The sequence below is a fragment of the Mya arenaria genome, chromosome 3 (assembly GCF_026914265.1).
Source record: "Mya arenaria isolate MELC-2E11 chromosome 3, ASM2691426v1".
Classification (NCBI taxonomy): domain Eukaryota; kingdom Metazoa; phylum Mollusca; class Bivalvia; order Myida; family Myidae; genus Mya; species Mya arenaria.
The window spans coordinates 10,938,969-10,966,907 of NC_069124.1; the positions used below are offsets into that span (position 1 = coordinate 10,938,969).

Sequence of the window (27,939 nt, forward strand, 5' to 3'; positions counted from 1 at the left end):
ATAAAACAGAACAAGCACAAGAACATGGAAAAGTTTCGGCCGGCAAAAGTCTGTTTAAGTGACATACTGCGCATACACACATTACGTATTTTTGTGGTCCAAATAATTCCATTACCCCGGGCCCGTATCCACTATCGCCTTTAGTTTGAGTTTGAGATTCAGTATCAAAAATGCAAAATTTATGTTTGTTATAGAAATGCTTTGAGCACGGTAGAAATTTTTGTCTCGGATATAGATGATTTGTTACACAATCAGGCACACATCTTTTGTTGATTTAAGTCATATTACAGATATTTTGAAAGATTTAAGAAACCTTCTAGCAACCTTCTAGCAACTTTCCAGCAGCGTTTGTAAATAGACGGCACTTTACATAATTTCTAGTAACTTACTTAGTTTTCAGTCTAACCAAAGGAAAACAACAGTGGTCAATCTTTTGTTCAAATAATCTTTATTTTTGATTCAAACATTTGATTGATAGAAATATCAGACTGATAAACTATAAGAACATGTAACAAATACATTATGTAACAGCTTTACAATTGTTTGGCAACCAACACAAGGAATCAAATTACAATCTCTGAAGAAGTACAAAAATACTTACTTAGAAATACTAATCAAAAAGGTTTACACTTTCTATATCTGCCATCCAAAATGTCTCTAAAAAGCATATGCTTCAAAGATATATATATATGCATTCGATCACTTGTCTATTTTCATTGACCGCCAATCAATTCACAAAATATTAATCAAAAATCAAACAAAATCGATAAATCATCAATGCAAGAAAATTAACATGGAGGTTTATACACATGTGGACATTTTCCATTTAGCTCTTATAGAACAGAACAGAACAGAACAGACAGTTTATTAGACGTATATAATACGTCATGAGACAACCACATTTTTAAAACACAATTTATCAATTTTATATACATATGTTGTAAGTTGAATTCCCGTTATAAACATTTTGTCATAATTCCCATTACCAAAAAAACCATTTAAAATAGCATTATAAAACAACAGCATGTTAAGCAAAGTATACTAAAAATGTTCCACATGATTTCTTTGAGCAGATATTCTATGTACAAATGTAAGTGAAATGCCCCAACGATGCCAAAACTATCTATTCACTAACACCCTCCATATACATGTTTAAGTTTCAATCCCAATTTGTTGAAAAAATGACCCACTTTCCACTACCCAACACCATCTATGTACACGTGTAAGTTTTTATCCCATTTTTTGCCGAATTGCCCCACTTTCCAATACCCTACACCCTCTATAAACACGTGCAAGTTTTAATCCCAATTGTTGCCAATATGACCCACTTTTCAATACCCAACACCATCTATATACGCGTGTAAGTTTTAATCCCAATTGTTGACAAAATGACCCACTTTTCAATACCCAACACCCTCTATATTCACGTGTAAGTTTTAATCCCAATTGTTGCCAAAATGACCCACTTTCCAATACCCAACACCATCTATATACACGTGTAAGTTTTAATCCCAATTGTTGCCAAAATGACCCACTTTCCAATACCCAACACCCTCTATATTCAAGTGTAAGTTTTAATCCCAATTGTTGACAAAATGACCCACTTTTCAATACCCAACACCCTCTATATTCACGTGTAAGTTTTAATCCCAATTGTTGCCAAAATGACCCACTTTCCAATACCCAACACCCTCTATATTCACGTGTAAGTTTTAATCCCAATTGTTGCCAAAATGACCTTCTTTCAATATTCTGATACCCTCTATGTACAAGTGTAATTTTATGACATGACAATTTCTCACATGGTCATAAAAAGCAAATATTTTTACAAAACACTAAATGAGACAAATATAAGCGTTAACCCTCTTTTTCACAAGAACATTTAGATCTCTGGCCCTATGTGCAAAGAGGAAACACATATTACCCTCAGTGAGGTTTAAGCGCAAATGCTTTTTATAATGTATTTCAGTTAAATCTAAACGCAGTAGTCGGAAAGCATCATAATGGTGATGGCTGTCAGATATGGGAACTCATTGACCTTTTCTTATTTATCCCCTAAATGTATTTCCCAACAAATGGTCTTAAAACACTCATTATCGCGTCAAACAACAGAACTGTATCAATAATAAATATAGAATTATCTCAAGTTCTGAAGCCTGACTTGATATTTCGTTAACTCCATTCATTAAACAAAGCTCACATAGAGATGTTTTGATGGTTGATAGGCTATTTTCAACAGATCTCCCCTCTCGTCAAAATATTAAACATTTCAAAACACGAAAAACCGCTGTTTTCATCTGTGCGGTCCGAGTTCAACGCCATGATAAGCCTGACGGACTGGTATCTATATGTTTCTGGAGATAAAACTGTAAATGTTCTTAAAATATACCGCCACCAGTCTGGTTCCTCCGTGCTATGACGCCAGTTTTGACAGATACATACATAATTACCACGACGTAGTAAACATAAACGAACATATTCGTCATTTTTAGTCTGCGAGACTATAAAAATCTAATTGTTTGGGTGAAATATCTTGGGAACTTTACAGCTTACTATAAAGATATAAAATCTATAAAGCTAAATGCTGGTGTAAAATTTCCAACCTTCTGACACGTGTATTTTCGGGTAAATCGCTCGTATTGTTTTGAATCTAAATAACGATGCAATTAACTAAAATTGGCACGATGAAATCTTGAGAATGTGAAAGACATACATATTAAAATAATGTAAAATAATGGCACCGCATAATTAAAAACGCACTTTCTTCAAATTGACAACAATGCCTAGTTATATAGACGAAAATACATATAACACCACGTGCACCTCGGGGGTTTAAAAGCGTTGCTTTGATGAACAATGACACTGGTTTTGCATAGTACAAAAAATGACCACATCTAACCTGAAGTGTTCGTTTTTGCATAATCAATTGCACAAAATCGGTGAAAGGGTGTGTGTTGCATAAAACATATGAGCTTGACCCATTTTGAGACAGGGTAGTTTTTTGGAAACTACTTTTCCAAGAATGAACACATCTAACGCCGCTGTCACTAAAACAACTAACAGCCATGCAGCGTTTACGGTTGGACCCTCTAGGATGACGTTGTCTAAAGACGTCATGATAACGGCTCGATCTTTATTGCTGACGACTGAGTTCCTCTCAGCTCGGACTCCCACACTGTTTCCGGCCAGCCCGTACGAGCTCCCGGTTTCCGGTCGCCAGAAGAAGTACTTCCGCTCTCGCTGCAAGCATCGGAGTCCTGTAACATACACATAAATAGGGCTGTTTATAAATATTATTTGTATTCCTGCAGTTTTTCTCTGAAGTTAGTGCGATATCATAATTATATGATGTGCTGGTCTGTTTGATTCCATCATGTAGTTAAGGATGATCGTTCCCAGTGAAGAAGTTACGCTTCGGTGAATTTATTGATACACGATACCTCCCATGGGCATTGGGTTTGGTGTTTATTATATCAATATTTTCATAATTAGGAATTATTGTTCACAAACGAGCCGCTGTTTATTAAGTCTACATGATAATCATCATAAATATACATTAGCCTAATTAGATAAGGACGCGATACTATTGCAGACGAGATTCTGATTTTGCCGCCATATTTATTCGGCAGATGCGGCGCGTGCCGATCACGTGACATTATTAGTACCACGTGAACAGATATTGTGACCGGCTTGTGCCACTGATCAGTAAATGGTAGTCAAGTCGTTTATTTCTAGCTAAATGACTATAAATCTAAATTTAAAAGCAAATGTGATAGCTAGTTTGGTTACAACTTCATTACTAGTGAAGAATAAATTGACAGAGGCGAAGACATATCTATTAAATTATAAATGTTATTGCTTTGATGACAATAGTTCAGGAAAGATGAAATCTAAAACCATTAGCGAAAGCATAACATGGAAGACTTGTTTTCAAAAAATAAGAAGTTAACTGTTATTTTTTATCAATTTCAAGGTATAGCAGTATTTGGATGATTTTATTTCATAGAGTCAGAATACTTGTATAGTTTTTCTTTGAAAAATGAGTAAAGGAAAATATATTTAATTTTATAAAGTATTTTTTCAGTAATAATTTCAATTTTCAATGGTAACGATTTAGTTTCAGGATTCATAGTAAATAATTCCATACATGATTGACAAAAACTAGATTTTATTGCCCATGTTTATACGCCAGATGCTCCCATCAAGTAATTACATTAGGCCAGCCCCTTAATAACCCTCCTTATGGCGGTAAAGCTATACTCATTATCCGAGGGAGTATCAATTTCCCGGGACCCCCTAGGAACGCCCCTTCGCATTGAGTTTAGCGCCAAAATGAAACAAATGATCAACATCATTTGACAGCTACTCAATGATAATGATAATCATAATTGAAGCCTTTTTTTCGAAGAAACTGTCTAATTTATCGCTACAATTAAACAATTGATTGTTGAAATAAAATTTGATATTTTGAGGAAATATTTATCGCAGTGAAAACGCTTGAATTTCCGTCTGTTTTATTTTTAGTTAGTCGCCGTAATATCTTTCAATTAAAAAATAAATATTATATTTATACAGAGTGCATCTCATATCTCTAAAATTAAAAATCGCAGATGCTCATATCTTATTATATATAAACGACAGTAGATACATAAATTAGCAATTGAAATGTCTTATAATAAATTTTGCAGACGATAAAACATAATTATACAATTTTACGGAAAAAAAAGCCAAACGGTTATTATTTAAAAATGATGTCAAATAAGGATACGTTTCAATGTATTTTTTTTTAAATAATAATAATTTCATGCAACTCCTAATTTAAAGACATCATAAGGGCTAGTGTTTTATGGCCCCTAAACATGCAATCAATTAGTCGCGAAAACAGTTTTATGATACTTCGATTCGACATCACAACAGGCCCGACTTTTTTTATCTAATCATCTTCAGTGTAACATGTGTACTTTATTCTAATTTCAAATTCCAGGGTAATAATCCTAGTGTTGTATCGGCCATAAACTATTATTTTGACACACGAGTTATGTAGCTAAAATGTTTTATAATTTAAAATTTTATCGCAAATAACATCAAAATATGAAAGACGAAAAATGTTTCTTATTCAAAAGTTTTACCAATTAAAAGAAGAAACATGTGTTCATATATTCATGTATAAACATAATTTTCCACATGGCATGAAATTAATTACTTTTACCACTAATTCAATAACAACACTAAACATAACCGTGTATAATGAAATCAGGAAATAATTGTAACTGTAAATAGTCCAATAAAAGTACCCGCCTCAAACATCTTACAAAAACTCTACTTTTAATTATACGTTACTGACAATTAACCGCATTGCAGTAATAACATTAGTTCAAATATAAATGAATTATTGTAATATATATACTATATTGATAGTGTTTTTGCAATAGTCGGTAAAGCTTAAACCTTAAGATGTTATGATAATTTAAAAATATACTCACACAAGAGTCCGCTACTTTCTTCTCTAGGTCGACAGGAAGTGAACGCCGCTCTCGCTTTCGGGATATGTCGGCCTTGAAGGCGTCCGGTGCGAGGTCGGGGTCGCCCTTGTCGAGAATGTCCGAGAGATACGAGATGTAACTGATCGCGAGACGTAATGTCTTGATCTTGGATAGTTTTGTATCCGACGGGACGTTGGGTATAGTACCACGTAGGTTAGAGAACGCGTTGTTGATGCTCACCGTCCGCCGACGCTCCTTCCGGTTGGCTGACGTCCGCCGGCGTAAACACCGGTCACCGTAAGCGTTCGTATAAGTTTCATAATTGTGCAGTTCAGATGCTGGAATGTTGTGTGCTAATTCTGACCACTGTCCTAAGGAACCCTGTTGCACGCCGTCCGTGTAGCCGAAGTGGTTGAATCCCATCATTGGCGGCGAAGGAGTTCCCCCTGGTGCATACGGGCTGCCATACGCCTCCGGAGTCATCGCAACGTCCGTGGTTCCGTTCAATACCCAGTTGTTGAAGTACTCGCGATCCGACACCGGAAGTTCCGGATACCCCGTCATGGGTGCTGGTGGATAGTGGGAGGCGGCTGCGAAGTAGTCCTGGCCGGAAGTGATGCCCATGTGGGCCGGGTGCCCGAACCCTCCGTGGTATCCGCCGACACTGATACTCATTGTTCTTCACACAAAATTCTTAAACTGTTATCTTGATCTCTCAAAATCACTTAAATGTTTGAAGGCACTACGATCTGTCAATTTTCTCTAACCACGCGTTTCCAAGAATGTATTCTGTAGCCAATAAATGTTTCCAGCTAAAAGAAACACAGAACTGTTCATTTGTGATTTAAATCTGACAAGTGTGTTTTTGTCCAGATCACCAGAAATTAGAAAGAAAAGCTAATGGTAATGATCAAGACAATATCTGATAAAGAAACACTTCAAGGAAAGTTATAGACGATCGACATCTAACGTGAAACTGAAGCCTCATCTTCATTTTCCGTATCGACCAATCAGATAACGCGCTCCATCCAATCGCGCGCGGCGGTATCCAAAGCCCCGCCTACTGAATTAAAATGCCTTTGGCGCACACAATAGACCGAGATTTCTAAACCATAATTAATATATATATTTACAATTCATTGTCTTATTAAACGTTAAATAATAGCATTTATTAGTTTGATTTGGTTCCCGTTTAACACCTTTTTCTGAAATATACAAATCTACTTTTATTTAATAAGGCATATCTTTACTTATTGTAATGTCATTTGCACCGATTTTAGAATACTTATTTTTATTTGTATAAATCCTTAGTGATGCTTGTTTTTTCTATAAAATATGCGCACCGCAAGCTTAAGTGTACTGTACTAAACGTGCAATAATTTGAACGAGATAAATTTGGTGTTTTTTTTCAATTAAATTTCTGTTATTAAACAACTTCACATTTAATTACCATCAAACAGAATTGTAGTGTTGAAGGGTACAATGAAGGGTGGCCAATGTTGTGGGAATTAGTGTTACAAGTTCGATTTTGACTTGTAAAAATAGTCCTCACAATTTCGAGTCATTGAGGTTTGAGGAAACTAAGAAATAACAAATAAAACAGTAGTTGATTAACTTTTATATAAATACTGATATATATCTATCACGCAATGCAATGTTTGGAAGCATTGACACTTTCCATTCAACAGCCTGTATGGAAACCATATTATATTTATGTGATAAATATAACCCATATAGTCCATGGTCACTTAGCACAATCACTTAGCACATTTCAAAACCACTGATGTAGATGAAGATGTTAGGCACGAGACTTCCACCGGACGACCCTACCAACACCACGCAGGAATTCCTCCAACGTCAAAATAAAATCACATGCTTTTTCCGTTTATTTTTATTTATCACAATTCATGATTTTTTTTCATTGATTCATGCCTTTGGGTTGTTTCATTTTATAATAAAAATCATTGTTTTGCAAATATGCTTAAATAAACTGGTTATAATATGCATTTTAATATTGGGGGGGGATATCTTCCGGGAGAGCTATGGTCCTAGGGGCTAATGTCTGGGGGGGGGGGGCAATCATCCGGGGGGGATATTATCCGTACCTCGAGGCGCGGGGATGGTCGTTTCTTATTGAATCAATATACAACGGTTAATGTAGCCCTTCTTAATTACACGAAACGAAAAGCAATACAAAATTAGATATAAATTCACCATCAAATATGAATACTGATTCAGGCCATTACAATAATTTTTTGGATTCCTAACTTTTACAGCAGTCCCTGCTCGGTAATGACATGCCACATCAATACATTGTCACAGGAAGTGTCCAGTAGCAACGATACCAGGGATCAAACAATACACGACTTCTGTGTATGTATGCCCCGTGTCACTTTGGCCGATACGTGCCAATATTTCATACCCGCTCATAGTCGCAGTCCAAAACATTATCATTGCTTACTTACGAAAATGTATTTTTGTCTTAAATTTAAGCTTACCTTTTTTGTCATTTTCCCGGGAATATTAGTTATCGTTATTCTTGCCGAAACTTCTACCTATAAGTAAATAGAGAATAACAATAGTTTATTGATTCAATTAATTAATTTGTTATATGATTAAGAAAAATGTAACACCCATAAATGGCACATAAGTTATTTTATTATATATTAGCTAAACCGTTAATTTAACGTATACTGAACGATGACTTATATTCCTTTGACGTATGATACAGATATATTGCTCATCCAAGGACATAACAAAAGGCAATCTGTAAAATATTAGGAATTATTAATTTAAATCTGATGTAATTGTACATTTTCAAAACGTCTTGAATTTCTAAAACTTGCGCAGCAGAAAATGGATATGTACCATGGACACAGGGCCCAATTTCTCGACACGTCTTAAGCTAAACAAGCTTAAGTTAGCTTTATGCATCCTCAACTTATTTGTTTTCAAATCAAACAATAATGTACATGAACATCTTATCTTTAATTTCTTCTATTTTAGTCTCAAAACTCTTTAAAAGGATAATATAACAATTTTCACAAACCAAAACTAGTGTGATTAGGTTGGCCGTATTAATACTTTAGGTAGTTCGATTAACTGGGGCCAGGATTAAAAGCACAAACAATTCTGAAAATGCATTGTTCGAGACAAATGAAGAAAGGGAAATAACTTGATAATGTATTCTATCTTTTTGATTTCATAAGTTACCCCCCATTAGTAAATTAAATAATTGCGCATTTTCCACACATATATATCGTATCATTGTTGTAGAATTGGTTGAAGAAATGCTGTTTCATCAAAAATAGGTATCAAAGACTTTGGGACATTATTGCATGCTCTTATCACGTAGCAAAGTATACGTAAAAGTGAATACTTGTAAGATGGATGCTGTGTTTGTTACGTATAGCAGATAGATGGCAACATAACAAGGACAATACAATCGTGAGTAGACGAATAATTAGAAAATAGAAAACAAAATAGGCATTTTAGTTAAATGGAATGTCCTAGCGTTAATAGTACACTGTCACAGGAAGTGTCCAGTAACAGCGATACCAGGGATCAAACAATACACGACTTCTGTGTATGTATGCCCCGTGTCACTTTAGTTGTAGGGTGTCATTTTTTCATTTTAACTAGAAGTCGCATCAATTTATCAGATTGACCGTTGAAAAATATTTTTAGATTCGGGAGTGTTATGTTAAGAATTTGAATTTGGCTTTCATTATCATTCTACAATATAAGTAATTTTAATTCTTACTAGTAAATAACAATAATTATTCGCAGATTCATTTAATTTAGATTCATATATCAATTTTATTTCAAGAAAATCACAATCATAAATCATGCATTAATTATTGTGAATATTTTCCAGCTAACCGGAAACAGAAGAAAACTAATATTAAAAATCAAACACCGTTTATTCATTTATTTTATCAAATAACAATTTTGATTGTACTTAGTGGTCAGAGTTTCGAAGAGGATTTTATTAAAAATTGAAATTTATAGCACACTTAATCATATCAATTTACGCTACTAAGTACTAGCTATTAATGTTCTTTACGGCACCCACAATTATATACACACGCTTCAGCGGGTTTCGTATCATAATGTTAAAGGCGAGATCAATAAGTAGTGTTTTAATTCATCCGCACAGAAGTTATTGAACGGTTACGCACACATTTAACCGTTTTTATAAGGGATAAAACACTCTTAGACGTGGTGCAATTCATGTGTAGAAGCTCTTGTTTAATTGATATAACGAGGGTTTAAGGTACCGTGACAACAACAGCAGCAGCAGCAACAACACTAACAACAACAATTACTGGTTCTAGACAGACAGACAGATTAGTAAACAAGAACAATCATAGTCATGAAAATGCTTACATAGCTCATAAAATGTATTATGTTTGAGAGTGTTTATTTGTTTTACATGAAACTAGCAGGAAACATGTAAACCCCTTTAATATTCAGACCATCTACTCGAAAATAAATAAGAGGAATCTTAATTGCTGAAATACCCCTTTGGCTAAAAGTATTTTTCTCGTAAATGTTAAAACTCAAGCTTTAATGTACATTGATGTAAAATGGACATTGAAAAGACCGCCACTTTGTATATCTTTATCAAAAATCATGTTTGTGTCTTAAAGGCATATTTTCTCTTCTTCGTATCACATTTCAAAGATAACATCACAATGAAACTGATATTCGTAGATACACAGACGTTTACCGCTACAATTTACGTAACGTGTCGGCACATGCAACAGTTAGTCGAAAAAGTCCATACTAATTACTCTATTAATGTACTACCTTTGTCAACATGTTTTGCGTTCGATGAAGATTGTTTTCTTGATCTTATGCTTTGATCAGTAAATGGGTAATACCGTAAAAGCGGCCCCAACCCTTTTTTCAGATGAGCGTGTTTACAGATGTTGGCAGTTAAAGGTGAGAGGGTCATTTTAGGATCATTTGGGTTCTATACTATAACACGTGCATATCGATAATGTTAGGTAATGGCGAGTGAGTCATTTCGGCATAATTTGGGTTCAATACTAACACGTGCATATCGATAATGTTAGGTAATGGAGAGTGAGTCATTTCGGCATAAATTGGGTTCAATACTAACACGTGCATATCGATAATGTTAGATAATGGAGAGTGAGTCATTTCGGCATAAATTGGGTTCAATACTAACACGTGTATATCGATAATGTTAGGTAATGGAGAGTGAGTCATTTCGGCATAATTTGGGTTCAATACTAACACGGGTATATCGATAATGTTAGGTAATGGAGAGTGAGTCATTTCGGCATAATTTGGGTTCAATACTAACACGGGTATATCGATAATGTTAGGTAATGGAGAGTGAGTCATTTCGGCATAATTTGGGTTCAATACTAACACGTGCATATCGATAATGTTAGGTTATGGAGAGTGAGTCATTTCGGCATCATCTGGGTTCAATATTAACACGTGTATATCGATAATGTTAGGTAATGGAGAGTGAGTCATTTAGGCATAATTTGGGTTCAATACTAACACGTGCATATCGATAATGTTAGGTAATGGAGAGCGAGTCATTTCGGCATAATTTGGGTTCAATACTAACACGGGTATATCGATAATGTTAGGTAATGGAGAGTGAGTCATTTCGGCATAATTTGGGTTCAATACTAACACGTGCATATCGATAATGTTAGGTAATGGAGAGTGAGTCATTTCGGCATAATTTGGGTTCAATACTAACACGTGCATATCGATAATGTTAGGTAATGGAGAGTGAGTCATTTCGGCATAATTTGGGTTCAATACTAACACGGGTATATCGATAATGTTAGGTAATGGAGAGTGAGTCATTTCGGCATAATTTGGGTTCAATACTAACACGTGTATATCGATAATGTTAGGTTATGGAGAGTGAGTCATTTCGGCATCATCTGGGTTCAATATTAACACGTGTATATCGATAATGTTAGGTAATGGAGAGTGAGTCATTTAGGCATAATTTGGGTTCAATACTAACACGTGCATATCGATAATGTTAGGTAATGGAGAGCGAGTCATTTCGGCATAACTTGGGTTCAATACTAACACGTGCATATCGATAATGTTAGGTAATAGAGAGCGAGTCATTTCGGCATAACTTGGGTTCAATACTAACACGTGCATATCGATAATGTTAGGTAATGGAGAGTGAGTCATTTCGGCATAATTTGGGTTCAATACAAACACGTGTATATCGATAATCTTAGGTAATGGAGAGTGAGTCATTTCGGCATAATTTGGGTTCAATACTAACACGTGTAGATCGATAATGTTAGGTAATGGAGAGTGAGTCATTTCGGCATCATATGGGTTTAATACTAACACGTGCATATCGATGATGTAAGTGAATGGAAATTCGGTAATTTGGACGTTATTCGGGATTTAAAGTAACAGGAGTATATAGTATAAGGTTTTTTATTTATGTAAAACCATTCATTGTGAATAATGCCTCAAAAATCCTGAGTTTAGGGCAACCCTACCCTACATGGCAAAACTCCTCGACCCATTGATTTTTTTACTGGAATATAATTTTCCGAATTTTAGAGCGTGTAGACCATTTGTGTTGATAACAAATTAAAACACAAAGTATTAATTAGTTTATACACAATATACCGAACTGTCAAGGTAGTAAAGCAATCGCAACTTACTGTTTTCACTGGACTTGTTCCCTACAAAGCAGCATTTTTTGAGACCGTTGCCCTAAACTCAGCTTGAGGGAAATGCTTTGCACAGTAATAAGCAATTGGCTATTTTGCCGCTGTACGAGCATGAAACATACATTTGTCAATATAAAACAATTTTAATGTATACAAGAAGCGGGTCGAGTAATTGAAGTTAAAACGGGTACAACTTAGGGTACTCCCCAAAATTTCTTATTCGGAATGGTGCATTATATATTAGTTATTTTATTTTATTACTTTTTTCTTCGTTATCGACATAAAAGGTTAATATTGGGACCATTCCTTACTAAACAGATCTTAAAAAAATAGTAATTTCTGACAACCTAAAATGTACAAAACGTATATAAATTATCCATATCATAGCACACTATATTAAATCATTACAATCTTTTTCTGGACCTACGCCGGTATGAAATGCCACCGCGTTATCAGTACATTGTCACAGGAAGTGTCCAGTAGCAGCGATACCAGGGATCAAACGGGAGCAAGACAAATCGGCCACTTACCAAATCGGCCCCTAAGACGTTTCGGCCCTGCCATTTCGTCCCCTTAATTAAAATGACTCGAGACGTTTCGGCCCCTTAGTGATTTTCAATAGAGACATTTCGGATGCATTTTAAAAAGAGTAAAACAATATATACGTAATAAAAAAGTGAAATAATATTCTGTTTGAGGTGCGAAGAGATAATTGGTATTAATCTTGTGAGTGTAAGTGTGAGAATTAGCGGTTGGGAAAGTCGGAACAAACCTTGTAGACGTATTTATAAGCTTGTAAACACAAAGTGTCACAATTTCAACGCCTGATACCTCTGTGAAATGTGACAATTCGCCATAAGACCGTCTGTCTAAAATCACCGTTTAAGCCAGTTTGGTTTTGCATACGTAATCAATATAAGATTAATAATAGTTTTTTTTTTCATCCTTATATATACCTGATTTGAATATAAATAACTGAATTTCATAAAATTTATAACTTATATTGAGAGCGTTACAGGGACATCAACGCCAGGATCATGGATGAGTGGGACTCATACGATTCGCATAAGGTCACCTGCGAGGAGTTCCTGAAAAATGTTGGTGCCATCTACGGCGGGCGATAGGTGTTTGGTCAAGACTGATGTTAGACAATGGACATGTCATTATACATAATATTAGCAACATAGTTATGTATAATATTTAAAGATTATTTAAAAAAAAAGTTTAAACATTTCTTCTTCAACACTATTTCGTCTTATAAAAATATCTCGTGAATAAATCTTTACATGTTTTCAAGTGTACAGATATTTTCTTTAAATCTATTTTTATCTATATCTTTGTATGCATGTATATAGCTTTGTCTCTTAAAATAAAAAAAAATGAAATTACATGTTTTTTACTTATATTTAGAAACAAAATAAAAATATGTTTTCAAGTGTACAGATATTTTCTTTAAATCTATTTTTATCTATACCTTTGTATGCATGTATAATAGCTTTGTCTATTAAAAAAAATAAAATGAAATTACATGTTTTTTACTTAAACAATGTATTTAGATATAAAAAAATAAAATAAAAATAAGGGACGAAACGTCTCGGTAATCAGGGGCCGAAACGTCTACGGGATGGGGACGATTTGGTAAGGGGCCGAAAAGGTAACCGTTTGAGCTAGGGGCCGATTTGGTAAGGGGCCGATTTGTCTGGTAGCCGATCAAACAATACACGACTTCTATGTATGTATGCTCCGTGTCACTTTGGTCGCTACGTGCCAATATTTCATACCTGTTCGCAGTCGCAGTCCATAACATTGTCTATGCTAACGTATTTCAAAATATAGAATGTTTCAGATTTTAGAATTAATCTAAAGAAGTTGTAATTACTTTCTGATAGTAATTGATTTCTAACAGTAAATATCAATTGTTAATTGATTTAATTTTCAATTAAATTAGTTTGTAAAATCTACGACAATTTCACAATGATAATATACTCGTACATTACTTACTCTGATTTTTTTCTTCAAAACGTTAACAAAATTAAAAGCATAGTGCACGATGAAAAATGGAAGAAGAAGCAGATATTTATGAATAATACTTTTTCGTTATCTATGGGGAATAGAGATGAGACGTCTCGGGTCATCTCGATCCAACAACCTTTTCGGCCTGGTCCACTTAGACCTACTCCTTTTTGGCCTACATCTGAAGGGAAACGGGCCTGTGAAATTCCGTTATTGATATTGTTACGATGAGACAGCCAATCAAGAATCGTCGTGTTCGCTGTTTTGAAAAATGAAGTGAACTCACAAGTTTTCACTTCGATATAGACCTAAATGAAGTCTCAGGCCCCAATTTCTCGAAACTTCTTAAGCTTAACAGGCTTAAGTCGCTTATTTCAATTAGCCAAAATACATAATGAAAATGGATTTTGATCAATGAAAAATGGTTAATTCTGATAATCATACAGATTATTCCTACATACTTTCTAAAAATTCTTGAAGAAGTAAATATAACACATTTTATAGAACAACAAACATAGTGAGATTAGCTTAATCCTGTTATAAGGGACTTAAGAAGTTTCGAGAAATCGGGGCCAGATATGATCGTCCTTTTAAGTACATTTTTAATATTTACGAGAAGCAGAAAAGATGACATAGCGTTTCGTTTTTTTTCTGTTTAAAACAGTAAAACGTCATTTTTATTTCACAGATAAATCTCTATAAACCACCCGAAAGGATATAATTAAAGGTTTGATTTTATGCGGAGACTCCCCAGATCGCCCCAATATCGTCATGTTGTTTTAACTAAATTAAATTCAGACGGGAAATAACTAATCTTTTCATTTTAGGTTATTGAATTTACAAATTTTCTCCCATAAGTATATTTCAATTGTGAATGCCCCCAAAACATCGCACACAAAAGTTCACTGATTAAACATATACACATGAAATATACCGCGTTAAACCGACAAAAAGGGTTTAATAAGTATAATACCTAAGTTTTCAGCCAATGTGCTTGCAGACAGGGTTAAAAATGGGTATTTAAAGGTCCGCCTACTGACACTCATGCGATTAGCGTCTCCGTGGCCTAGTGGTTAAGGCATCCGCATACAGAGCGGGAGGTCGTGGGTTCGATCCCGGGCCGCGTCATACCAAAAGACGTTTAAAGTTGGTACAAGTAGCTACCTTGCCTGGCCCTCGGCATTTAAAGGGTAGTGCTTGGAAAAGTGGTGTACTCAGTACTGGTTCAATCCAGGAAAGTTGTATCCCGTGTATCGGTGCTTTACACCGAGCACGTAAAAGAACCAAGAGGTCTGTTCGCAAAGAGCTAGGCATCGCATCCGGATCTCTTGAATCTCACTCTGTTTCTACAAGTCTTCCAATGTCTGGATTTGACTGCAAATTGCTGTCACTTCTATCTCATGTCACTTTTGGCATTTAAACACAATTTAATCGTGATAGCGTCACGGCGGGGTCAAGTCATAATGCAGCCCATGGGCGCGAACAGACCTTGATAAACTCAAATAAATAAACAAACAAAACAAACACTCATGCGATACACACTGTGTTAGATGTTGCGTTGACAATGTGTCAGCCAATGAGGTTGTATTCTAAGTCAGTAAGATGACCTGAACTTGACGTAAAATCTTAATGATAAGGTCTCGATTGCTTCACTCAATCCGCCCATTCTTAATCATTAAGATTAAACTTCAAGTCATCTAACTATTTCATCAACCACAAGGTAAGATGTTTAATGGAATGGTATGTCGTATCGTAAAATCATGACATTGAAAGTACACATTTTAACAGGAAGGTTCAGCAAGATACCAGGGATCAAACAAAGCACGACTTTTGTGTATTTACGGCCAGTGTTCCAATACTTTATTCCAACTCGAAGTCGCAGTAGCTGACTTGTTAGATATAAGGGCAATCGAATATCAATTTTATTATAATTCTGATATGCTGGAAATCCTAATTCATACACAACGTCATTTACAATATTAATTAAATTTAGATTTAATTATCAATATAATTTGTTATATGATTGAGTAATGGTGTCAATCAATTGAAAATTGAAGTGAACGGGAAGTATGGTCTGTTGTTTGTCCATTTTGGAGGCTTATAAGAGTTAACAAATAATCGAGGAATGAAGTTCCAGATAAAATTGACTATTTATTGTGTATAATGTATTTTTTTCTGAACAATAATAAAAAAAATATTTTTTAAGAACTTGAAGAACTTACTGGAACTTAAACCGGACAACGTTAACATCTGGATTGTAGAAGCGCCAATTGACCTTGACGTTGAAGCCGGTTACAAATGCGAGCTTATTTTCAAATTCCGCCCTGATCATCAGTGACAAAGTTAGTCAGGAATGCATATATAGCAAAGGTGAAAATGTTATAAGACGCACAGTGATCTTGATGTTAAAGTGAAGGAGACAGTGTTGCGAGCGACACGTCGTCATCTTATTGTGGTAGCAAAACACATCATTTCAATGACAAAACCTATGGACCGGACACGGACTTCTATCATCAGTAAAGCTATCCTCAGTTAAAATTTGCATGAAACAAACATGTAAGTTGAGATCTTCAGGTTAGGCTATTTGCTCAGCCCACCTATCAAACAATTTAAAAAGACGTATTTGATTTAATTGCACGTAAATACCCAATGACAAACAAACCTCCGTCACATAAATGTTTCTACTCAAGCTTTAATGTTCCATGATGTAAGATGGACAATGAATACACCGCCCCTTTGAATATCTTTATCAATATCATGTTTGTGTCTTTAGGCATATTCTTCATTTCACATTACCCAAGATAACATCAAAATGAAACCGATACACAGAGACGTTTACCGCTACAACTTACGTCACGTGTCGACACATGCAACAGGTAACCATAAACGTCCATGCTAATTTCACTATTAATGAGCAAACTCTTTCAACATGGTTTTGTTTGAAGATATCATAAATGAAGATAGTAAATCGTTATGTTTTGCTTTGGTCTGTTTTATTGGTATGTTAATGTACATGTAGTACACACTTCAGATAAGATTCATTAATATATATTTATTAAATAAACACATATTAATGAATCTTTTGTAAATTTTGTATAACCATAGTTTTGTGTTGTTGCCCTTTAATCGGTGAATAGGCTTTAGTTTGTTCGCCCTAACCCATTAAACTATTTAACAAATAGAAATAATTTAATGAAATAATGTATAACCATAGTTTGGTCACATTATATCGGACATTCCACATAGAGTTGTTAATCTGTTTGTCTTAAATCGTTTAGAACCGCTTTAATTTGTCATTTTAGAGTTATTACTCAAAGTTTCGAAGTTTATTGTACACTCTGCTCATATAATACGTGTGATACGAGGTTTACAACAAATAAACATACACAAATTAAATCGGTCAAGCTGTGAAGGCAATAAGAAAAAGAAGAAGAACGCTATTCAACTAATAAACAGAAATACATATTACTTTCATGGCATGTGTCTAATTAGAGAGTGGTTTCATAAAATTAATGTAACTGGCATGGAGTGTTAACAAATACTCGTACATGTAGTTTGCTGTGATGAATACCTAAGTCTCCGGTACCTCAGTTGAGTAATAGCAGAGTTATGGGACTTTATTTATAAGAAAGTTAAAATGTGTGTGTATAATTAAAGACAATTTATAAGAAAGAAAGTTTTTTTCTTGCAATGCTGCAGCAAAAAGTTGTTTCCCTTAGATACGACTTTTTTATGTTTGGAGTCATTACCGATGTAACTGACATACAGAAATTAATGACGCGCATGTGAAGTGTGTATAACAAAAATGTGAGGTGTACATATACGTTTTGCCTACATTGGGAAAATACCAGTTTTTTTCGACCATGACTCGTTTGATATCGAATCTTCTTATTTTGTATTAATCTTCAAATACGTTTACCATACCATACCGTTCCATAGATTAACATAGAGTGGTTGCATCAGTAAACTAGTACAAAATACACTGAAACAAATAACTATATCCATATTTTATAGAAAAGTGGCGCGTAACCTGCACGCATTGTATTATGGCACGAACTGTGTCAATGCGAAGAAGAATACTTCGAACAATATCGAATATCCCGAGCGTATCATTCCGCCTCCCTCGTACACGGAAAGCAACCATATACACACACGACAGGAATGCATGTAGGTCATACAGACAAAGGGCAAGGTGTTGGAACATCGCCATAAGGAATGGTTTTATAGAAGAATCAGACGTTTTCTTTAAAGTATATTTCACTTTGATTCCGTTGTTGGTCATTGTTCATATTATATGCAGTGATTTAGTTGTAAGTTGTGTTTATGCATGTATTAGATGTTTTTATAAATAATAAACTGATTATTGAGGGCTGACAATTCAAAAATGGAAAGAACATGTATGTTAATTATAAATAATAATATCCTGAGACGGTTCTATGCTCCCCAGAAAGGAGAGAGAAAGACGGGCGGGATATTAAAGGCGCCATTGTTGTGTGTCCAACCGTCCTTATACGCCCACTGTGTATCACTTCTAAACCGTGAATTATTCAACAAATTTAAGATGATGGAAAAACGCATCTGCTTTGAAATGGCGAACATATCTTATCTCCAAGTAATAGTTCTTTGAGGTCGCCATCAAACTTATAAGTTCAAGAGCACCCTAACTGGCGTTAGCTCCTCGCGCCATGAAACGTCATTTTTATGGTCTCCTACTTTATTTGTGGAACTTTTAACTTCTTAAATTAATTGTTTCTAAATACAACGATCTGTCTTAACCTGATCTAGTGTTAAGACCGTGAACAATTTGAAAGATAAGTAATAGCTACCTTTGACATTTAAATGACACTCACATAGGAAACTTTTTATTTTTGATACAGTGACGTAATGATACATACTAAATTTGACTTACTTTTTTGCAAAAACCAATCTGGCGAAATGCGGATGTCCAACTGGAAGGAAATGGCCAAACATGAACACAAATGTTATATGTCATTTACACAAACCCTTGATTATGCCACTATAAACAAAAGTGTATATAGCTTACTTTTAAAGCCGCATGACGCACGACGACCAACGAACGGTGCGGAAAGTCTTGAACATCTAGTATTAATTAACCGTTTATACATTGGACATCAGATGGGCAAGCAAAGTAGCCAGAATTGAAACAACCCTTTCTAAACGCACAGTGCTAAGACCGAGCAGACACTGATCGAGAGAGACAAAAAAAATCAACTAATACAATCAAACCACACATGCATCTAAATGTTTTAAAAACGTTTTATCTATAAATGTAGGGTGTCACCGCATTGGAACATTCAGCAAAACCAGAGTTCACTGGTTGGGAATTAGTTGATGAATACTCAATTCACACTTGTCCCAACACTTTTAACAAAGATAAATGACCACAAACAAAGACATCAAGGACATTAACCATGTAATACAAAGACACACCAATAAAAATGAATGTTACATGTTGTTTATTGATAAATATTGAAATGGTCACTTCTCGTTGCTTGTACTCTTTTTTTTTACATGAATCCGTCTATGTTTGTTTTTCTGTCGGTTGATCCGTGGTGTTGTATCACTTCTCATAGCTTGTGGAAGAATGGACCTTCGGTCTCGTGCGATACGGATTCCTCCACAAGCAACGAGAAGTGATACAACACCACGGATCAACCGACTAACAATATTCCTTTTATTGTATACCTTCAAACTATTTCTGATTCTAAACAGCAAACTATGTTAACATTTAAATCGAACCCACAAACACGTAAGCAACTAGACAAAATAATACCAAGTATACATGTACAATACAAAATACGAATGGCGTATGAATATAGATACTTTACGCAACTCTGTGTGACGTCACTTATGAATTGACTAAAACGAAAGTAAGCGTCCGCCATTTGAAAACAAGTAAACGGTTGACTTGTTGACTGGTAATTGTGAGTTTTATTCATGGAACTAATAACTTTAAGGGCACTCAATCATTGTCACTATCGATTACACGAATCCGTCTACGTTTGTTTTTCTGTTGCGATCTGTCGTAGTGGTTGATAGTGATGTTCCAGTTGAGTAGCCGAGCATTTTGAAGGATTTGTCCCGAGAAAGTGTTTGTGGAAATTACTTCGGACAAGTGGTTTGCGATATTGGATTGCATTGGGGGTGGCGATGTCATCCTATCGAGCCGGTACTGCCAACGACGGGGTTTGTCTAGCAATATTTTTATTTTGTTTGTTCAGAATGTCTGATAAAATGTCTGACATTTCTTGCTGCATTTACAGTGATGGAATTGCTTAATTGTTGACAGTTGACGATCTAAAAAATGTAGTCCCGGTCTAGTGTGTAATACGGAAAGAGAAAGCTGCAGTGTGTAATACGGGTTTTTTGGTATCATTTTGCGATCATTTGTATTTTGTAGTTTAAAAATGCAGTATTTTGGACAGAATATTTAAAGGTTTATAATAAAACACAACACAAGGTTTTCACTGGGGTCTAAAATCAGTTGATGTGTACAAAACCTCACACTTGTCCCAAGACGTCTTATGGTAAGGCACTCAGACCATATTGCACGAAGAAAACAACGGAGGGAAGACCCTATAGAATGCAGACCCCCCCCCCCCCCATATTAACACAACGTTTTAATGGTCGCGTCCGTAGTTATGTCAGAATGCTTGTTTCAAAGGCACAAGACGGAAATTTATAGACTGATTTTTATTTTAAATCTGAGAACAATTTACAAACTTGTTAGCAACTTTGAGGTCATATTAGTAAGATTTATACAATTTAAAGGTAAGTGAGTAAATCTGAGTACATTTATAAAACTTGTTAGCAACTTTGAGGTCATGTTAGTAAGATTTATACAATTTAAAGGTAAGTGAGTAAATCTGAGAACATTTTAAACAATTGTTAGCAACTTTGAGGTCATGTTAGTAAGATTTATACAACTTAAAGGTGTTCGGAGACTAGGTGGTCTATGACCCAGTTTTGATGGCGACATTGTTGTTTTTTCATTTTATTGTTTATCTAGAAAATATTACTGCTGGCACACCCTTGCTCTGTGTTCTTTCGAGTTTTCTAAAAATATTATTTGGATGCCCTATTTTTAGATCCGTTTCCATTGGGTATACTCAACATTTCATTGGTTAACCAGTACGTATAGTGATTATTTTGGCGACAACAGTCTGAATTTGCATTCTGACTTCAGTGCGCAAAAAGATCGCTGATTGACCGTTTTACATTGTAATTGTCTTTTCTAAGTTTTTGGGGAATAAAGATAGCATTGTTCAGTAAGTTCATGTTTTTGTATTTTATGTTATCCTTGACTCATATATTATGTTATATGTTATGTGCAAAATGTATTTTTATTGTTTTATCATTTTTTCCGGTAAAGTAATGAAAACCAGATAATTCTTGCTTTGAAACTTTCATTAACATTTTCCTTTTGTTTGATATGGCAATATCTTATTTTTGTGCCGACGTAAAGTTCATTTAATATCTAATCTAATGAGTGTTTAAAACCTGTTTGTGTTAAATCTTCATTTCTATTGTGAACCATTATTAAATTTAAGTTCATTGTTAATTTCAGATAACCGTTGAAAGTTGTACGTTGAAAGTTGTACGTTGAAAGTTGTGCGTTATATGACGTTGTTTGACGTTGTTCGTTGAACGTTGTATGAGCGTTGTTTGAGTTATTGACAATAAAACGTGTAAATTGACAGTGTCTACAGTTCGTTCCCGGAACTTAGTCAAGCTCAACCCGCGCCCAGTGTTTAACCGGGTTGAAGGCCGTGACATCTTACAAAAGGTAAGTGAGTATATCTGAGTTCAATTTACAAACTTGTTAGAAACTTTGGGGTCATGTTAGTAAGATTTATACAACTGAAAGGTAAGTGAGTAAATCTGAGTACATTTTACAAACATTTTAGCAACTTTGAGGTCATGTTAGTATGTTTTATACAATTTAATGTTTTGACACTGAAAAAAAGAATACACAATCAACTTCATGATGCAGAGAAGATGGTTTCAAAAGTATATAACAAATAAAGACCAATACAAGAATGAACAAAGGTATGTATTTGAACTGTTATCGTGATATGTAACACAAATTTAGAGATATTCTACAAATGAATAGCAACTTCAATGGGTTGTACTAGATATGCGAGTATTATAGCAAGAAATGCTTCGTAATGACAATTTTTTCAGATAACTTGATTAGAAAAAATATATTGCTTATAATGTAGATATGACTATATGATTATTTTAATAATTTAGCCTCATTCAAAACATGCTTACGCTATATATACAGTAAATCTGATTTTATTGTTTGCCTCTATTTCCACCCATAGCTTTTATATAGTGTAGTCCCCTTTAGGGCATTGTCCCCTTAGTTTGTTTTAAATGGGATAAAGGTAGCTTTCAGTTTGGAAATGTAGCTTCAAAAGAGGTACGGTAATTGTGAGTTAACTAAAAAGGGCATTAATTTATTTTGAAGAAAAGGGCTAGTTTTCCATATGTTCATGTTATTAGGCGATGAACTCCAAAATGGTGACCGCCGGATCATTAGCGGAGGGCGTTACTGAATAAGCTCAGTTATCATAATTTGCAGGTATCAAATACTTCTTCATTGTTTATAAATCACATTTATAGTCCGACGCTAGAAATATATTTCCCACCGATGTCGACCGAGGGTATCCTGGAGTTGTCGGGCGAGGGTAGAGGGTATCCTGGAGTTGTCGGTATTTCGTTGTTGAAATGCGCGTTCTTAGGCGTGTCGCAATGATTTCGTGACGAGTGGTTGATATTATTGTGGGATGCATTCATTTTCCTGAGGATTAATCAATATAAATATTGTCATCCAGCATTATCAAGTACTATAGCAATATTTAACATTTTGCTTTGCAAACGAATAAAATAAATACCACACAGCCTCATTAGTACTTATGTACATATATTTTAAATTTATCGAATAATCTTGGTTAAGCGCTTCGATTAAAAATTAGATGTGAACTTGAACTCACTTAAGATATTGACAGTTAGACTACAGTATGTTACTTATATCGGTCGTGTTACTCGTAGAGTTCTCTAGCTTGTATACAAACTATTGGGAGTTTTCGTCTACACCAAATTTCACATATTCATTAGCAACTCGTAAGAAGAGAGAGATTGTATAAACTTTAGCATTATTCATGATTCTGTAAAAATCTAAATCATTTATTATGATAACATGTATACTCTTGCATATTAATGCTCTATTTTGTATTCACATTACTTATTGGTTAAACGTCTTCTGTTGTATTACATATTTACATACATATTGTTGAAACCAAAATATTCCGGTGCATTTCGGGTTTGTACGATTGATTAATTGCTCAAAACGTACTTGATGATTACAGTCAATCCAACTGCAACGGCAATCAGTAAAATTATGGTCGGTACAATTATTGCTACCAGCAACCAACTGTTGTTTCCGTCGTCGGAATTGTCTTCTGGAGCTGAAGGGTTTTAAATAAATATGATTAAGTACTACGTTTTCATCTGTTAGTTGTATCATGAATACTTGTAACTATCGATTGAATCAGAACAAAATGTACCTTCTTCACACTGTCCGTTCTCATTTATTTTGTAACCGGGATTACACACGCATGCTGAGGTACAGCGTCGCCCCTGGCACTGCTCATGTATCCGGCAAAACGCGTATTCGTCTTCACATATGTCATTTTCAAGACAGTTTGCTCCTGTTAGTTCACCTCGAGATAGAGCAAACAACACGATACATTATATAGATTCACATCATGTCCTTCAGATTTGATATTGAGAATGTTTCAGTTTTGTTAGGATAAATACTGTTTTTATATTAAAAGACCTGTTGTCCACATGTACCACATCTATGGTCGTACTCAACATAAATAGTTGAAAACGAAAGACGAACAATCTTCATCTCGTTTAAACGAAGTTCCAAATGCTTAGCAGAGTGTATTTAAAGACGGTATACAAAGGATGTGCCCTGCATTTCGGTTTTGGAGGCAACATTCTGCTTAAAATAAAGACTTAAAACAAGGATAGGGAGCCGTCGTATTATTACCGGAGTTTGATAAGGTGATTAGTTTCATCAAACACTTCGACTTACCTGTTTCCAAAATAATGTTTTGACAGTACTCTGTCAGACGGTCGTATTGAGAAAAGGGTTGTCGAAGTGTTTTAAGAATATAAACTCTGAATCAAAGTCTGGTAAAAGACCGAAGGCGGGGCTCCGTAAGCGGCGTAGACTGCGCTATGTTTCATTTAAAATCGTGAAGAAATAGTGAAGTTATCTTTGTTTAAAGTCTTCATTTGTAGCAAAACATTGACTTCCGACGTAACATTTATGACGCAATTTATCATTAGTTATTTATACTTATTCAAATGGATGTGTTGACGTCGCTTTAGGACGAGCCCAGCAGTCAACACTTCAAATCAAATAGACAACTATCTATTAACATAGGAAACTACATAGAACAACAACTATGTATAAAGACAAACACGCTCATTACGATATTCAGATACACATACAGTAAATAAAACTAACCTGTTAAACACAAATTATTTACTTGAGTCGTTCCATCTCCACATTCGCAGAAGTACCCAGCGCAGATAGCTTCCCCGTTACAAGAACCGTCCGCAAAACACTTTCCACCAACTTCACCATCTGATAAAGATAAGTACAAGTTGAGTCTTGTTCGAATACCGTATTGCACATATAATAAATAATTCTTTATATTTATGATGTTCAACTTTTTAAAAAAGTGTATTCAATTATTCATAGTTTTGTACTTATGTTTTGCATCATTAGTCGGCGCCCCCCAGAAGGGCGACGACTATATTTGATATAACTCTAGACATTGCTCCAACTAAGGGACCAGTTCATAAATTGCAGAACAATGTTTTCGAAATTTTCCACGTTGCAGGATGAATTGTAAAGTTCAATGTTTTTTATAAAAAAATACACATTAATTGATAATGAAAACTTAGATTAGAATAGCCCTGATTATCTTTGAAAATTTTGATTTAAAATACCAACTTTCCCCCAAATAGATGAAGGTTACACGGTACTATTACAATATCCTTTATGTTTCTAAAATTCCTACGCAGTAATCTCCCTTGGCGAGCAGCAAAAAAGCGAGTTTTGAAAAAGTAACATTGAGCTTAATTGTTTGTTTTGAAAATGTCATTCGAAAGAATGAATTCCAGGCGATTCCCTCTTAACGTATGCTATTTTTTATCCCCGTTCTATTTACTCATAAGAGTATAGTGTGTTCACAAAAACAAATACAATATTTAAAGCCCGGAATTCACATAACATGGCGGTACTAATAAAAGATAAATTTCATGCATTTTAAATCCATGTATTAGGCCATTGATGCTTTTGTTTCCGAAGTAACGTGTGTATATTTTTGGTATAATTTTGTTTATACAGGAGGATTAGCTTGGGGAAACCAGACTATCTACAATTCCGGGATTAAACTATTGTAACAATATTACCAACCATAATGCTTCGGACATATGTATACCCAACATGATATCATTGAAATATAACCTTTTTTGGTTATCTACATGCACGTTTTTCTTCTGATTTTACTGCGCCGACTTGATGCTATGCATCATTTTTTTCCTTGTATACCTTGTATACATCGATCAACATTATAATAGTATCCAGACAAACATTCACACTTGTAGAGCTGACACGTGGAATGGGCAAAAGAGCACGGCACATCGTCATCACAAAATCAGCCAAAAGTTCCATCTGAAAAGATTGAAAATATGTTACTATATAGCTATTTCATATAAGACAAGTTCAATTAAGAACAGCTTTAAAAGCAGAATATACCTTCAATCCCGAGCTCTATTAAAAAGTTATTTAGTACAAATACAGATTAGCGTCTTGGCAAAAGGAAATACGATTGCGTTTAGGCCTTGTCTCAAGAAAATATCCTTGTCGCTAGATATATTTGATTGTTTCATTCTGTTATTAGTCAACACATTTCTCCATCAGACTGAAATGCTCCGTACACACGAAATCCAAGCTATTCATTGTATATAGTTACACAAGTTTCAGTTAAATACATACTTGGATATGAAACACAGGCTAGGGCTGAAATGATGAAATAAAATAGATAAGGCATATGGTTATTTAAAACAGCTTACATTTCACATTCAATATTTTTGTCGACTTTATAAACATATATACAATGTCAACGTCACCAAGTTTGTTTACGTCAACAGCCACATTTCAATCAGTCTAACTTTGTCGGTAAAGTGATCCTATGTTTACTGCCGATTCTCCAACAGCTAGTCTGTACTTATATAAGTTGAAAATAAAGAAACCTTTTCAAATACGAATCCATCCTACTTAAGAAGCAGGTGTTTTAATGCGAACGAAGCGGCGACTCATTGAATTGCCTTTCTCGATAGAAAATAGAATGAACGAACAGTTTTAACACGCTTAATGATTAAACTGAATCGTTTTATGAACGTTTTAACAAATAACAATACTACTCTCACATGTGTCAGTGTTCTCGTCCAGTGGCTCTGAAAGCAAAATATTCAAATATTTATAAATAAATAGAAAATTTGCCCTGAATTATGACTGATGTATGTCAGTACGTTCAGGGAACATAGTAGTTATTATATCTCACAATTACTTAATAAGGTTACAACGAGCTTTTGAGTCATTCGCTGTAAATATACGTAAGAACGTTCTTATACTTATATCTGTTAATACCTATGCAATAGGCCTCAGGACAGGCCGCGAGATCTGACAGAAAGAAAGTGTAGTTTCCATCCGGGCATTTTTCGGCTGTTGCTGTATTTGTCTCTTCTCATGCAGTCATGTTTTGCCCCGTGATGCACATCTGTAGCTCCTTTGAACCGCTTGTCGGTAATGTGTCTGGGCGTGAAACGATGTAATTATGTAGATATAAGTACAGTATGTAAGATTATAATTGGGTGTTTTAACTGAATTTTTTTAACTTTAAGCATTATATTTGTAATGACTTCTATCATTGGCTACAAAACGAAACACATTTAATTGTATATCCACTGTGCAAATGAATTTCATACCGATTGTATACCAGTTGAAATTTGTCCCACAACCTTGCTGGTGCGACGAAAGTACAAAACCACACATACGATACCACGTTGGAAGAAGATTATAATCGCAAACAGCAGCGTCGTCTTCCATATAAGTATATCCAACAACCCTTTTCTTTAAATTTGACAACAAACGAGCACCGTGGCATGCATAATCAAGACCTGAAGATAATTTATACAGGCATAATAGGTTATTGTTTTCTGAATAAAATCAATATTGCATATTTAAAGTTGTTCATGCAATTAAAAGATAATTGAGTCAGAAGGTAAAGTATTTATAAATATCTTCAAATAAGATGTTTGTCAGTGCCATAACTTACTAGCATCACAGTTCCTTCCTACATATCCGTCTGTACACTGACATTCGTAGATTCAAATCAGAACAGATTGCACCATTCTTGCATGGGTAGCTGAGACATTCATTTGTATCTGCAAAAAGAATAACAATGTCCAAAACCCCATGTTTAAAATGTATAAGGCACATAACATATCTCTGAACGTTTTGCATATATTTGTTGCTTTTTTATTTTCGAGTGTTTGGTGAAAGTAGCTGAGACATACGTGTGTATTTGGAAGAGTAAAACGATTTCAGAAGTGAAAAAGTGTTCATC

The 27,939-nt window shown here is 34.8% G+C and overlaps 1 protein-coding gene and 1 long non-coding RNA gene across 3 annotated transcripts; both read right to left on the reverse strand.

Moving 5' to 3' along the window:
• Positions 1 to 452: 452 nt before the first annotated feature.
• On the reverse strand, positions 453 to 6,408 carry LOC128227004 (heart- and neural crest derivatives-expressed protein 2-like). Its single transcript, XM_052937157.1, has 2 exons — positions 5,484 to 6,408; positions 453 to 3,257 (listed from the first exon to the last, which is right to left on the reverse strand). Exons 1-2 carry the CDS (start codon positions 6,156 to 6,158, stop codon positions 3,114 to 3,116), a joined length of 819 nt encoding a protein of 272 aa, XP_052793117.1. The 5' UTR covers positions 6,159 to 6,408; the 3' UTR covers positions 453 to 3,113.
• Positions 6,409 to 23,581: 17,173 nt separating this feature from the next.
• On the reverse strand, positions 23,582 to 27,442 carry LOC128226896 (uncharacterized). 2 transcript variants are annotated; one of them, XR_008259737.1, is made up of 8 exons: positions 27,299 to 27,442; positions 26,961 to 27,125; positions 26,741 to 26,767; positions 26,307 to 26,330; positions 25,860 to 25,982; positions 24,768 to 24,887; positions 23,794 to 23,949; positions 23,582 to 23,694 (listed from the first exon to the last, which is right to left on the reverse strand). It is a non-coding gene; the product is annotated as an uncharacterized LOC128226896 (long non-coding RNA). The 2 variants fall into 2 exon arrangements; XR_008259736.1 differs by having other exon boundaries at positions 25,776 to 25,982.
• Positions 27,443 to 27,939: the final 497 nt, after the last annotated feature.